Below are 16,289 nucleotides of genomic sequence, written 5' to 3'. Positions count from 1 at the left end.
GCATTAGCGTTATCCGAAGCGTACCACGTGGAGGTTGCACAGTCGGATTTACGCTTCTTGTGTTTGTGTGCGTGTGCGTGTAAATGAAAAAATTAAATTTTAATTTGAGGTATTGCTGCCTCTATTATAAATTACGTCTCTTAAACGTTGTTGCATGTTTATGCACCACCGAATCGCTGCTTGCGGAATTTGATGCCAAACTTGACGAAGTGATTCTATTAATTGTTCTAATGTTTGTATTCGTGGATAATGTCGTTGCAATCGACGCTCAAGCACATCTTAGGATGCGGTCCACTTGACGCTACAAACGCTTCGAAGCATTCTTTGATTAGTTAATTCGTAAAATTCTTTGTTCTGATTGGTCGCTCAAACGCTTCGAACGCGATCGATTCAGCCGTTATTGAGATCCGATAATCTCGATTCAGCGCAACTCGTCGGTTCGCGTAAAGGAGGCACGGTAGTGTCACTGCGCTTGGCTTAGCGCCGAGACACTACCGTGTCTCCAGATTTATGCGCGTAGTGTATTTTGATTGATTAATTACATTATATGTATAAGCACATATACATAATTACTATTAGAAAAATAGAAAGTCATTTACGTCTGCAGTTTTCACACAGTATCATTATTTATATACAAAAGTTTTTCGAAATTAAAGCAGAACAAATCATTCATATTCAAAAGTTTTTCGCAATTAAAGTAGAACAACGATAACATCAAAATGACATTAAACTGAATCTTGATAGATCAAAAAATGACTTTTAGTAAACATTTTGGAGCCATTTTAACATCATGATGATTTTTTGTTCTGTTTAAATATGTTTTTCAATTTATTACTATATATATGATAGATTTTAGAAACATTTCTGTTAAAATGTATTTCATATGACATATTGCAGAATACTTTTAGAATTATTACACATGAGATGTGAAAGGTTGAAACATTTCTGAAAATTTTCCGCAACAATCGGTGCTGTATGGGATTGGATTAAGAAATGGTAAAGAAGATCTCAATTTAAACAATTTTTTGTCGTTCTCGACATAAACTCCACTTCACAGACACGTACATTAATACATATGCTTTAATCTTGGAAAATGACTTTCAAATTTATAAACGAGAAGAAAGTAATTGTTATACAAAAACTATTGCGTTTCATCAATACAATACAGACGACTTTAGGATTCCCTTAAAGTGTCAAAGAACTCTTAGCCCAGATCTATAATAGGTTTTTAAGCCTTAAGGGGATGCTAAAATTGTTCTACTTTACCATCATTTCCATTCGGTGAAATATCTCCGAATTGAGTTGACGGATTGCAAAAAATTGTTTTTACAGAATTAAAGTACGCGCAAACAGGACCTCAGCTGTATTGGATTTTAGGAGAAAATCGAAGAAAAGTTTAAAAATTTTCTTACTTTTAGCTCGTACAGCTGACACCTCAGGTCTATATTTGCTTCATACAAGAGTTTTATAGTTTATATCTTGAAAATAAGCATAGGTCTGAGGTCACATTATTGTAACGAACGATACCAAGTTTATAGAACTAAAATTGAAAGTCTAGAAGGAAAGTAATCCTACCGAATAGAAAATACGTATATACGGGTACTTTGCGAAGACTGGGACTGTCAACAGAGTCGAAATTCCGTGTAGTAATAGTTGCGCGGTCTTGCGATAGATGGTGCTGGCATATGTTAGATAAGGACAGATGTATGCGTTTAAGTGAGATAGAACGATATATAATATAATGTAAGAAATGTGTGTGAATCAAAGATGTCACTATTATCGAATTTGGAATTAAAAAAGTCTGCACTATCGACCTCGATCAAGTTCGGTAATCGGTTTAGGATCCCCTTAAGTCATAAGAAATTGACAAATCAGTTAATTATTCTCCTCACATTCGACTGTACTTAATTAGTCAATTTTTTACAGCTTAAGGCTTAAAATACCTATTGTACATCCGGACTTACCCCGCAAACACAATAGAGTAGTAAGTCTTAAGCCTTAAAAAATTAATCAATCACAGTCGAATTAAAATTTAGTCCGCTTTACTGGTCACGAGGCCAAGATTATATGTATATATAGTATAATATGTATATATACGGTCATTACCGGACACCCTGTATGTATAAAATCGTGCATAAAAAAAGTATATTTCGTTATCATTAAACGTTTTTCATACGTAGGGCGGTCTGAAGGCAGTAGTATGGTCGGACACTATACAATTTTCCGTGACCGTCGGAGGACTCTTTTCGGTTCTTGTACTGGGGATAATGTCTGTTGGCAGTGTTGGGGAAGTGTGGAGGATTTCCGGTGAAGGCGGTCGTCTCATTTTCTTTGAGTAAGATTAAAAAAAGATTTAGATTTCTCTTTATTTTACTATCTATGTGTACATTAATTGTTAGTGCTATATTTTAAGAATGCTTCCTTTGTTAGCATGGATCCGAGTCCGTTCGCGAGGAATACTTTTTGGGGTATGACTATAGGTATGACGACAATATGGTCGGCATTCATCCAGGTACGGTGCAGCGATTCCTGTCAGTACCCAGAGAGATTGATGCTAAATAGTAAGCCTCTTTCAATCTATTCCAGCGAATAGTAAACCCGTCTTTAAAGAATTAAAGCGGATTTTAGAAGAGCCAGAAAACTTTGTTAGCAAAATAATGTATACATATAATCGTTCACTTCTTCTGCATATCTAGCGGACTGGCGATTACGGCGGTAGGAATGATAGTTGTCAAACTGATCTGCGTGTTCACCGGATTAATCATGTTCGCGAAATATCATGATTGCGATCCTTTCCTGACCAAAGTATGTATGATTTACAAATTGCGCATTTCGATATATAGTATATTTAAATTTAAATATTTAAAAGACGATAAAGTGTTTGTCGATTTTTCTTTTTCTGTTACGCTACGTTTTGTTAGGCCCTGCGCACAATGGAGGAAATATTAGGAACAGGAATAAATATTAAGATTTCAACCTATCAGAAACCGTGTATTCCGGTGTAACTGGTATCTGATAGGTTAAAATCTTAATATCTATTCATACATATCCTTACACGTAATTATAATATTTCGTTCGCAGAAGATTATGAATTTTTTTGTTCGAACAGTCGATAAGTCGTACCGACCAGACTCTACCGTATTACGTAATGGACGTTGCTGGGCATCTGCCAGGACTTCCGGGATTATTCCTAGCTGGTCTAGTGAGCGCTGCGCTCGCGACTATGAGCGCCAGTTTGAACACCGTGTCCGGTACCATTTATGAAGATTTTATAAAACCTTGGATCCCGGATAGCCCCAAGAAGGAAGCTACAGCTGCCAACATTATGAAGGTGCATGTTAACATAATTTTTATCGAGTCTTTTTAAAAAGTTGAGGATTAAGATTTATGATTAATCTATCAATCGATATATATATATATATGTGTGTATGTGTGTGCGCGCGCACGCACGCACGCACGCACGCACGCACGCACGCACGCGCGTGTGTGTATGTATGTATGTGCGTGCGTGTAATGAACATTTCTCAGGGCGTCGTTGGGATAACCGGCGCGATTTCAGTTGGTCTGGTATTTCTGGTCGAACGGCTAGGACCAGTCTTCCAAATAGCTGTAAGTACGCGTGGCATCACCGACGGACCCTCGTTGGGCCTGTTCGTATTAGGAATGCTAGTACCCTGGGCGAACGCGAAAGGTGCGTTATTCGGCGGTTGCATTGGTGTGATCAGCATGCTTTGGCTGGTAGGAGGCACTCAATGGCACACCATGCATGATAGGATTAAATATGATTCGTTACCCACGTCGGTGGATGGTTGCCTGTATCCGTTAAATCAGACTTTTTCGACCACGACGAGGTCTACTTGGATGAACTCTGGCGAGGAACCTATGATACTCTTTCAAATATCTTTCATATATTATATCATGATAGGAGCGACAATCGTTGTTGTCGTCGGCACTATCGCGAGTTACTTCTTCGGCATAGATCTCGAGGGCGTAGATCCCGATCATATTACGCCGATAATGAAAAGGTACGATACCATATATATTTCCAATTATAACATAACGTTTATGTGTACGAACGTTATGTCAAATTTTAATACAATTGTTTGTTTTCCGAGTAATGAGTTAAAAAAAGAATATATAGGCTTATAAAAGAGATATAGGCTTTTATAAATTTCTATTATTAATTGTGTTTCTCACATAGTATGGTCTAAAAATAAGATTTTTATTGTTTAAATTAGTTTAAAAGAAGAAGATACCTATCTTCAATTACAACGTACCCAGAGAAGTATTATAGTTATACATATGTATATGCATATATGTATATAATATATATTGTTTTTTATAAATTGAATCTGCTTGTATATATAATATCAGAGTTGGGAACGTTACCTTAAAAAAATAACGCATTATCGTTACAGTTACTTGAAAAAGTAACGAATCGTTATTTTTTCGTTACTTTTCGGAAAATTGTTGAGTTAACTCCCTCACATACGATGTTGATCAAATTAGGCTTATTCAACGCGTTTTTGTACAAAAAAACAACCGAATTTAGCAGAAACAATCGAGCAGAAATGTCGGGAGCTAAATTCCACAATTACAAAATTTAAATTAAATATTGTTTTTAAACTTTAATATCATTATTAAAAATGTATTTCAAATCCACACAGTATTCACTTCCACTACTGAAAATCCGTAGTACCTATATATGTAATGTGAATTACAAATTTTCAACTAATAATAACTACCGGAATGCAGTCTTCTAAGTAGGGCAACCAAAATTATGCTATAAAATTCCTTTTTAAGCGTCTAAAATATGCTCTGTGAAATTGACAAAATGCTCTAAAGAAAAGCATATATTCCAAAATTATGCTGTAAAAATCCCTTTTTAAGCGCCTAAAATATGCTGTAAAATTGAAAAAATGCTCTAAAGGAAGGAACATATCCCAAAATTATGCTGTAAAAATCCCTTTTTAAGCGCCTAAAATATGCTCTGTGAAATTGAAAAAATGCTCTAAAGAAAGGAATGTGTATTTAAAAATTATTTTTTATCGCACAAATTTTCAAATTATTAATTAAGTTTTTTACTTATAATGACAAAGTAAAATGAATTTGATAAAATTTGTTTACATTTTTTAAAAATTTAATTAATCTTAGGGGTCATTAAAATTCTAAACAAATACATATTATTTATTATAGTGACTTGAGAGAGAGAGAGAGAGAGAGTCTTTGATGTTATGTATTGTATGACACAGAAATATAGAAGATTGAACGTAAAAGCGCAAAATCTTTTCCTCCTTGTGATTTCTATGACATCACTGCGCACCAATGCATCGCGGCGTGTGGGAATCATTTATCTAATCAATACCTTTTTCTAAGATATAAAATATGTTGTGGCATATTTCTGATTGAGAAAAACTTATCTTAGAAATCCTATTTATTATTATATCAGAAAAAAACTAATCATAAACTTAAATTAGAAAACGATGTGAAATAATAATCTTTTATCATGCATAATACAATGTTACATTGTAAACAATTTCTGTAGACTCGAAATTCTTAAAATAAAAATAATAATAACACAATCCGTAAAGGCCATACGAGTCACGGGCTGATGAAGGTGCCAACGATTAATTTCAATCTTAATTAATCATTAATGTATAGAATCCTCTTTATTGAACGTTTCGACTCACTTTGGAGTCCTCCTCAGCAATACATATGTGTAATTAATATGTTAAGTATTCCGTCAACATGAGTTACATTGTAAATGTACAGAATTTGATTTAAGTAACGATAAAACTCTCGCATGTGTGTGTGGAAGTAGAACGGTCTAAATTGACAATGAGTCGAAAAGTCCTCTACCATTTTACAATTTTCGTAATAATTAACAAGATATTAATTAATAAAAATCGCCGAATATTAGTTTTCAATAATTTTTTACTCAAGTACTATCAACTTTACAGAAAAACAGCAAGTGACAAAAAATATTAATTTTCTTTTCATAGAGTTCTGAGAATTTTTTCAGATTTTTTTAGTAACTCATCTTCTCATGTTGGTAAAAATAGTTGCCAATAAGAAAACACAGTACTAAAAAGTTGACAAAAAATTCTGAAAAAATTCTTAGAGCTTTGTAAGAAGAAACTAAACAATTTTTGTCTCTTGCTGTTTTTCTGTAAAATTGATAGTACTTGAGTAAAAAATGATTAAAAACCAATATTCGGTAATTTTTAGTAATAATTGATATCTTGTTAACTATTGCAAAAATTGCAAAATGGTAGAGGACTTATAGACTCAGTTATTTAGTCCGCTCATCTACCCCTATGCGAGAGTTTTATCGTTACTTATCAAACACCCTGTATATTTATGTATTTACACACAAGCATTTAAAAGTATTTCGCTCATTTGTTACGACAACGCCACAACTTGAGTAATTAAACACTTTTAGGTACACAAAAGCGAAACATCTTTCAGTACCAGCAATATCGAAATATGATGCAATCCGACCCATTCAATAAAAATTAAAGTAACAATAAAAGTAACGACTGAATCGTTATCGTTATTGCAAAAATACAACGACGTTACCGTTAAAGACAGAAAAAAAGTAATCATCGTTACCGAAAAAAGTAACGGCGTTACAAATAACGTGTTACTTCCCAACTCTGTATATAATATACATACCTGAGGTAATTGTAATCTCAAACTGTAATTGTTACGCATGCATAAAATACTCCTGGGAATGGGCATATTCAGAAGTGCAAGAGAGTGATTTAGGGGGTTTAAATCTCCCCTCGCGAAATATTTTAATTATAAAGAAATACAACTTTCTTTTTTACTGTGAGTAATTTTCTTATTATCGTATAAAATAACTTTTTCTCTTACGACTATGTAAATAATTTCTCAAAAGTAATTCCTTTTAGTTAGCTAGTTTTGACACTTGACACACTGTCCGATAATGTATAAAGAAAATTTTTGCAAGATTTCCGGCAAGAACTGGAAAACAGAATATGCGCTGAAATATTAGAGTACTCCACCCATATAACATTACATATTTCGTTTTTAATGGCTATATTTTGTCTATATATATTTTTTTCGAGAAAAAAGTTATGATTTACAAAACCTAATATATTCTTTCAAAATTAGGAACGGGAAGAAGATAATCCAAGCTCTAAAATATATAGAAAAAAAGCAATTGATTAACGCAAAAAATTGCTGTATGTGACAACAGAATAAGTTGTTAAAAATATTATTTTCCCGAAAAAAAATCCTGTATATGTATATGCCCATGCTTCCTAGACATTATCACGATATTGACGCTTTCTTTGTGTGATGTAGAGTCTCTCAATTTAATTCAATTTAATTTTCTAGGTTTCTTCCTTCTCGAAAATATGCCGAAATTTCGTTAAGAGAAATACCACCATCGCTCGACATTACGCTGGAGAAAACCTGCAAGTGATCACGATCGCAGTTTTATGATTATTTATATCAATGATAAGCAAGCTAGTACGCTCAATCTGAGAAATTTCCCGTAAATAAACGATATCTTCATTCTAGAAGAATCTCCATCAGTCATATCTGGAGACACGGTAATGTCTCGGCGCTAAGCCAAGCGCAGCGACATTGTATGTCACCAACAATGTTTCCAAGTCATCTGTCACGACAAAGCAAAGGGATGTAGGGGGTGCAGGTCTCTTATTGATTAATAGACGCATGCGCCAACTATCCTGCCACGCATGCTAGATCGCGGTTGTTTTCGATTTCTCATTGTCAGTATCGTTCCCAACGTCTCTTGCGAGGTATCGGTGTTGCGACTATGACTTCTCTTATATAAATTTTTAATCAGCAAAAGAAAATGAAGAGAAACTGCGAGACACGTGATCGTATTCCGGGACGGAACAATTATCGTGTCATCATTAAATTCTACTCAACATTGGGAAAGAATATAGAATTTTAGCTGCGATTGTTATTTTTATATAATAAAATTTTTCAATGTTGTTAGGACATGATCCAAGTTAACAAATAAAAGATATATAGATCAAGAAGGGCGATAAATGTAAATGTTTACAATTAATGTACGCTACGCGATCGACCAGTGATCGAAATGATCTGCATACCCGCGCGTGGACGTTAAAGAGAAAGTTACGTCCCTGAAGATGTGTTGATCGGGGTTGCTCGGGGATGGCCGCGTGTCCTCGCAGATATAGGATGGCCGCGCCTACACGTGGAGCGAGTATTGTTGCGACGAATACAAGACAGAGTGTCTTCAATCCGATCATGCAACGTTCGATAAGTACGAGTGCCGATACATCTCGCGGCATCATCGCAGTGCAAATTTAATTCTTACGATCGTTAAAAGCGGATGACATTTCGTCGTGTAACATCTAACAAAAAAGTTTCATCGTATACGTATCCTGCAAGATCAGTATCCAAGATCGATACCCAAGATGGCAAGATCCAATATCCATCAGAGCAAGAGATTTATGACAGACGCCGCGATAGGCCTACATTTATATGGATTCTAATTAACTGCATCTGTCTGAATATCCTAAATAAGGAGCAGCCACGATTGTCGTTGTACCAAAGGATAACTCTTATCTTTTCGCACATTGTCTTAGTTTATTGCAATGTTTGCCACTCAAAACTGGATAATCTAAAACTAAATAATCACTATGAATTTATTACATGCTGGAATACGATCATCTACAGAGTCTTATTATATTTCTACAAATACATCAAACGTACCTCACATAATTTCACCGACACATTTGAAGATTTTGTCATGGTGCAAATATGATACAATATGAATAATTAATGGTTCGAGGGAAGTCGATGGAGCACAAGAGTTTGGATAGAGATTCGACCGATTGAAGGTAAATCTACTTGGAAGAATTTTGAGAAATCTCGATTGTTGTTCGATTGGCTAATATCGTTAAGCAGCAGCAAAACGGGTGGCATGCCGAAGCACAGCCGCGCCTCGCCTTTAATAATAGATAAAAACCGTAGGCATTCGTGCCGTAAAAAGAACAGAAACCGAGAGTATCCCCTCAGAGAAAAGAGAGAAAAGGAGAGAGAGAAAAAGAGAAACAAAGAAAAAACAAGTAGTTTTCAGTTTAACTGATACTAACGAGAAAAACGCAAGTTAGATATCCGGATACAGTTATTATCAGTCGTCACTGCAGTATCCGTATCTCTCAATTTATTTGATTGAATTTTAATTAACTGGACGGTATCATCCAGTCATGGAAAATAATAGAGAGACTGTTTATACGTGTCCACAAGAATATATCGAAATCTCTCTCTCTCTCTCTCTCTCTCTCTCTCTCTCTCTCTCTCTCTCTCTCTCTCTCTCTCTATCATAAGTGGATAATGATCACAGATCATCGAACGGAAATGTCTTGAAACATCCATAGTTTCCAACGATTTTCATTGGAAATATTATTAATTGTTCTCCCCGAATTAAATTACAGCTTTTTCTTTAACTATATAGTATTCGCGCGTCGCGCAATGCCGAATGCCAGATAAAATATAGATAAGTATCATGTGTACAATGATTTTCTCTTCTCCATTAACGAGGAGGATCATTATTATTAGATACACTTTGAATCGAAACTGTGAAGACACCGAATGACGATGCAATGAGAGGGCGAGATATATACGTATTTAGGTATATTTATCCCTTGGAAATAACGTTGCCATCGATGCAGAGAAGCTTGTTGGGATTAATAGTGCTGACGATCGTCGGCCTGACGACTTTCCTGCTCAGCAAGAAGCTCGCACTGGAGTCGCGCAAGCGAGATAGCCTGTTTCTCGACATGATCGCTAACATTAGCGGCCACTTGGATCGACTTGACAGCGACTTCGGTGACATCGCCGCGCAGACGGGAATTGCGCGGAATCGCTTGCTACGACTGGTTGCGCTCCATCGAGAAAATCTCTTGGTATGTGCGTTACTCGGCGAGAAATGGAGACAAAAGCAAATGCTCAGCGGAAAATCAGCGACGATGGCGAAGAAAAGAAGACGACGCCGACGGTTCATCGCACCATCATCGATAATCGATCCGAGAGGTTTTTTATCAGACGTAAGAAAATACAGATATAATTAGATCATATATGTATATGCATCGCCAAATTTTATTATTCAATTGATCTCTACTCAATGATTTAGGAATGATTTTTCTCTATAATTACCGCGCTTAACTTGCATTTGCTGTATTTGCCGTACTGATAATTTGTCAATTTTGCAAGTCTCATTATACATTTTTATTTTTCTCGATTAAAAAATATATGTACGTAAAAACGTTTCAATGTTTTTTAAGAATTCGAGGCACATGCTTGGACTATATATAATATATAGTATAATATATAGGACTCTATATATAATATATAATAGATATATCTGTCTCCCATTTAATTTAATAGCCAAGTTGTTAATTTACTATCAATTTATAATTGATTAATGATTAAAATAAATCCAACCATACTATAGTAAATAAGTAAGAACGACGAATTAATTTTGTTACTTGGTAAGACAATCATCCGTTCGCGTAAGCGAATCGAATTTCTATTGTGAAAGTAACAGCGCGGCGTAGCGTGGAACATATCGTAATGTTAGATGATAGAATCTATTTTTAGTTAATAGATGATACAACGAGTCGATCAATCAACTTATGATAAACCAAATGTTCAAGGTGGGGGCCAATTAACAAATTCGCGATCACGCATGCAAGAACACTTACGAGACGCAATGGCTGTTGTTTCAGATTCCAAAGTATTAAGATATAGATTCGAAATATATATGGAACATGACTGTGATCGAGTAATATTATCTGTCACGGAAACAATATTGTTGTTACAAATCTAAACGATTACATGTATATATGTATGTGTGCGTGCGTGCGTGCGTGCGTGCGTGCGTGCGTGCGTGCGTGCGATCACAGAATATTATGTCAAATGGAAAATACATACGTGTCAAGTATTATAATTTATGCGACCCGTATAGAATATACAGATTGTTCTAGATTCGTGAACGAATGTCTTCGCTGATTTCTCTGCCGAGAAAGTTTCTTTTTGTGAAAGGGCATTAACGCGCACGTACAATGTAGATCTTATCGAAAAGGAACTCTCATCGGGAAGAGATGAGGTTCATTTGAAAAACTTGTCGAAAAAGCTCTTAAAATACTTTTCACAAGTCTGGAGCGTTTTTTTGACGTACTTATAGTACCTATATACCATATATTTATAGGGGATCGATACACTAGCGATTTAGTACAACACGCGCAAGTATAATCTGGTATATTTACGTGTTATCAAACGTAATCGGATCGGCGCGGGCAGCGTCATGATTCGACGTACTCGCTTCATCACTCTGTATGTATATATTTTTACTTAATGTTTACTTGCCACATGCGTATGCATGAACACATACGTACGCGAGAGAGATGAATATTATTCTCTCGTAGAGATTGTGTAATTGTATTATGTAATTATTTTTATAACTCTCTTTGAAAAAGATGCCAATAAATCGTTTATGTGTATCTTGTCCACTTTATACAATATATATTTCTGTCTCTCTTTGTCCCATATAATCGTATAATTGTTGAGCAATCCGCGATTGTGAATTACTCGCGAAAAGAATCTAGATGCGAGCTTACAAGTTGAAAACCCGCCGATCGACCCTCCCCCCCCTCTCTCTCTCTCTCTCTCTCTGAATTACGTTAAAAAATGGTAGTCTTCGATTAAGCTTTCCTTTTCATCACGTTTGGATTCTAAACAACTATATGTATATTTTAATACATAGGAGAATGACTCTGATTTTTCAAGCTAGAAGCAGCTTCAATCAGATATATCTTTTTCACATAAAACAATTTGCATAGAACAATTATTAAATTGTATTTACCACCAAGACAATCAATTTCAAAAACTCATTAAAATTTGTTAACTTAAAAAAATATTTATCCTACAATTTATTCTAAAATATAGTTGTTGGATACATATATATTTTTTTTGTAGATGTACTTATATAACACACCGTTATACGTTACGTACGTTATCTTTCCGGCTAACAATATTGTCTCTTATCAGCATACCGGTGATAATTATTTTATACCGTTGTCCAAATGTTGTAATATATTGTTGATATTTATAGTTACGTGTCGTTTGCGCGCTACGAAACAGTGAGAGATGTATATTTTGCTGCAACTTTGATCATATTATTTTCTCGTTATCTTGCGTGATTGCAGCATTCTCAATCGACAGTTATTCATAGTCAGTTTGTTACGACCCTCAAAGTGATATCGGATCTTTTTTTATCACGAGTGATTCCGTCTCGACGACATATTCCTTCATTAATGTCGTTAACAATAAACTTTCAAAGTCATAAAATCGCTCGAAGAGACAAAGTGCGAGTTTCTCCCAACACAGGAGATTCCCCCTCTTGTTTTCTCGATCATAACTGCGTACTTGAACAATGGCTTCGTAATTCATTACGACTCGCGAGTCGGCGAGTCCCAATAAAAATACGGAAGCACTCTTCGGTTTCTCTCTTGCACGACGTCACGTCACATCACACCGGACACACGATGGCGGAAAAAAAAGGTAGATACTCAAGATTGCGTTCAATTCAATTCAATCAATAATTACTAATACAGTACTATAGTCAGAGTATGTATTAATAGTACTGCTATTGTGTGTGTGTGTGTGTGTGTGTGATCGGCCCAATAGTCAAATATAAAATGCGTTATAATATCAAAATCTATACTAAAAATTCGATAGATGATCAATTATAATTACTGAATCTATTGGTGCTCTGTTATAACAACAATTTAAGTCTATTGCAGTGAATATCCCTTGCAGTTATAGTAACATTATAAAATAAATGTGTGTAGCATAATTTTAATGCTTGACAAATGACCTTCGTTGTAGCATGTTCCGGGCCGGGTTACAGGAGCCCGAAAGTGGCGATGCTCGAGGGACCATGCGAGAAACTTTTGTACGTCATTGGCATACACACGAACCCTGAGAAGGCCGATGTCCTCTGTACGGTGGATGTGGATCCCGATAGTCCGACGTATTGTCAGGTATAATCTTCACACGTTAAAACGTAGCTGATTACGTTATCGTAGAATAATTATTAATAATTGTAAGCAATATGAATTTAAACACGAGACTTGGAAAGGCAGATAATACACAAATTGAGAATGCTAACGGTTGGCGACGAGTTACATCATTCTGGCTGGAATATTTGTAGCAGCTGTCACGGATCGTCCGATCGTAAACGCGATACGCTGGTGTTGCCTTGTCTTGTGTCGGACCGGGTGTATCTGGTTGATACGAGCAATGAGAAAATGCCCAAAATCAAGAAGGTATCGTATGAAATTATGGATATAGATGTACATAATATAATCATAATGCGTCTGATATTCTCTCTTTCCATACGAGTCTATATATGTACGTACACTTGTGTATATATACAGACGGAATATACAAATTTCTATACAAAAGACATTGTATTTCCAACTGCTAAAGTAATTCTTATGATCGTGAGATTCTGGAACCGGAAGAGATGCACAAACATGGGATATCTACGCCGCATACTTCCCATTGTCTGCCAAACGGAGAGATAGTCATCTCCACCATGGGAAATCTCAATGGTGACGGATTAGGTGAATTTTTCTGCATCGACGCAGAGACCCTACGAACGAAAGGTACATGGACCAAGAGCCAGGAAAAAGCAGCTTTCGGATATGATTTTTGGTACCAACCGTATCACGATACGCTCATCGCTACAGAATGGGGTGCACCTAGAGTTTTTAAGAAGGGATACATCCCGAAGGATGTTCATGATCCTAGTAAATATATTTATCCAAGAATTAATTTTATCACGGGGAAACACGAAATATCGATAATCATGCAGTCATATCGAATCGTCAAATGATTGATGATAATTTGCAGAGATCTATGGCAGAAGCTTGAACGTTTACTCGTGGAACGAACGGAAGCTAAAACAGACCATTAATCTGGGAGATGACGGAATTGCACCTCTTGAAATAAGATTCCTCCATGATCCGTTGGCAGCCGAAGGATTTGTCGGCTGCGCGGTAACGTCGAATATTTATCGATTTTATAAAGCGGAGGACAATTCGTGGAAGGTCGAAAAGGTGATCCAGGTACCACCGAAAAAAGTCGAGGGATGGATCATGCCTCTGATGTCAGGTATTACGATCTCTTCTTTTTAAAATTTTAACGAGGTCTGCGATATCTAAAGTTATTGCCAGTAGAAACTCATCGATGTTGAACAACCTGTTGTTCAACATATTGCAGGCTTGTTTGGTTTTCTTTTTTTTTCCCATAAAGGCCTCATTCCTTCGCTTCTTAGGTATGATCACCGATATTCTGCTGAGTCTGGACGACAAGTATCTGTATCTGTCTAATTGGTTGCATGGTGACGTTAGACAATATGACATTTCTGATACGAGAAATCCGAAATTAACGGGTCAAGTCTTCTTAGGAGGCTCAATACTGAGCGATTCGCAGGTACGTGTAATGCAAGACGAAGAAATGAGCAGTCAGCCCGACCCTGTCTACGTGAAAGGACGTAGATTATATGGTGCGCCACAAATGTTGCAACTTAGTTTGGACGGACGTCGTTTATACGTAACTACGTCGATCTTTAAACCATGGGACAAACAATTTTATCCCGAGCTCCTCAAGTAAGTACATTGCAATTTTTCCTTTTCTCTTCTCCTTTTCTTTCTGTAAAACACAGAACAACGTTTATAATCTGTATTCTTGTATACGCTGTAATAATATTAGGCGCGTTATTTAGATATGGATCAACGATGGTAAAACTTGATATCGATGTAGAGAAGGGCGGAATGGAGCTCGACCGTCAATTTCTCGTCGATTTCGGCGCTGATAAAAGCGATATTTTACTAGCACACGAGATGAGGTAAGAGATATCCCGTAACTTGTTGCCTCTATAAAAGAAAAAGTCTCATTTAATTCTTGTAATTTTCTAAAGAAATGAAAGTGAATTAAAAGAAATTAATCTCTGTCGGAATTTATCTTGTCAAAAGATAAAAACTCGTAATCTCTCTCTTTTCAGCTTTTTTTTTTACTTTTTATTTCGATTCTAATTTCGACGAGATCGAACATATTTGGTTACGTAAATCAAATTGCTGCTAATTTATTTCTCCCTTAAATACAAAGGATGTTACACTGTTATCTCCTGCAAGAATTTTAACATGTTAATTTTTACGTAGATATCCTGGTGGAGATTGCACCTCCGATATATGGCTGGCAGAGAAACCCTAACTTTAATGATTGGACTGGACGTAGAGTCGAAGACATTCCAATATCTGTGAAAGTAATAATGCAGTTATTTTATAGTATCATAGTTTCGCACGGTTTTTCTCCGATGAAATCTCTCGGATCTTTTTCATCTAGAAAATTATTCAGAAATGTTCTTTCGATAAGGATAAGAAATATGGGTGACAGAGGTAAATTAATAAAGAGTACTCACAGAATATTTTCGTTTGTTTTCATGGTGCTTATTAATTCCAGCATATTGCATCAAGTAATAAGTAGAGATTTTATATTGTATGAAATTAATGGTGTTACATGGTAGGTAATAAGTTCTTTTCTCCGAGTTTACACAAATAAAATCCATCTATGACAAAATTGTAATTTGTTCGTTGTGTAAAATTTGTCAAAATGTTTTACGTTAGAAATAATTCAAAGGTGTATAGCCACGCATATAAAATTTCATTGCGCTTCCACATAAAGGATCGCGTTGGCCGATTTTATTTTTGTTTCAGTTACAAAATTTCATATCATCTACAATACCCAATGACTTACATAAAATTAAATTTCCACAATTATAGAATTCCAAAATTCATGATAAATGTTTGAGAAGAAACGAGTTTTCGTCATTTTACTTTTGCAATATGTGAGAAAATACTTATTACGCGACAGTATTACTTAAGTATTAAAAAATGATTGGGCGAAATATGCGACGCCAGAGAATAGCGAGAACATATCGAGCGTCAACGTTGGTTACGAAGCTGATGAATTTCTTCTTTCGCCCGGATTGTCCGATGTTAACGCCATAAAACTCAAACCGAGAACTGAAAAATTGATGCGGCAAACTTTAAAAGCTACACGTGTACTCACTACAGAAATAAGTTTGTTAATTTTGTCCTGTTAATCGGCAATAAGTTGCGAGATTATACACGAAATCATTTAATTTTTTTTAAATACGTACGTACGCACGCACGCACGTCTAATATGTATGTACG

General features: G+C 35.7%; 2 protein-coding genes and 1 pseudogene across 2 annotated transcripts; all 3 read left to right on the top strand.

The window, feature by feature from the left end:
- The window catches only part of LOC108726815 (sodium-coupled monocarboxylate transporter 1-like), an 11,216-nt pseudogene extending 3,222 nt beyond the window's left edge, over positions 1-7,994 (top strand).
- A 6-nt stretch (positions 7,995-8,000) lies between these two features.
- LOC108726818 (uncharacterized) lies at positions 8,001-10,190 on the top strand. The gene has a single exon (XM_018454587.1). It carries the CDS (start codon positions 9,630-9,632, stop codon positions 10,095-10,097), a length of 468 nt encoding a protein of 155 aa, XP_018310089.1. The 5' UTR covers positions 8,001-9,629; the 3' UTR covers positions 10,098-10,190.
- A 1,979-nt stretch (positions 10,191-12,169) lies between these two features.
- On the top strand, positions 12,170-16,286 carry LOC108726816 (selenium-binding protein 1-A). The gene is made up of 8 exons (XM_018454585.1): positions 12,170-12,588; positions 12,916-13,070; positions 13,173-13,355; positions 13,538-13,841; positions 13,945-14,205; positions 14,369-14,702; positions 14,819-14,941; positions 15,255-16,286. The coding sequence occupies exons 1-8, from the start codon at positions 12,342-12,344 to the stop codon at positions 15,304-15,306; spliced, it is 1,659 nt and encodes a 552-aa protein (XP_018310087.1). The 5' UTR covers positions 12,170-12,341; the 3' UTR covers positions 15,307-16,286.
- The last annotated feature ends 3 nt before the right edge of the window (positions 16,287-16,289 follow it).

This window comes from Mycetomoellerius zeteki, unplaced genomic scaffold (assembly GCF_001594055.1).
Source record: "Mycetomoellerius zeteki isolate Tzet28-1 unplaced genomic scaffold, Tzet1.0 scaffold439, whole genome shotgun sequence".
Classification (NCBI taxonomy): domain Eukaryota; kingdom Metazoa; phylum Arthropoda; class Insecta; order Hymenoptera; family Formicidae; genus Mycetomoellerius; species Mycetomoellerius zeteki.
Note: the sequence above shows the minus strand (reverse complement) of the source record. Positions and strands in the feature narration are given on the sequence as shown.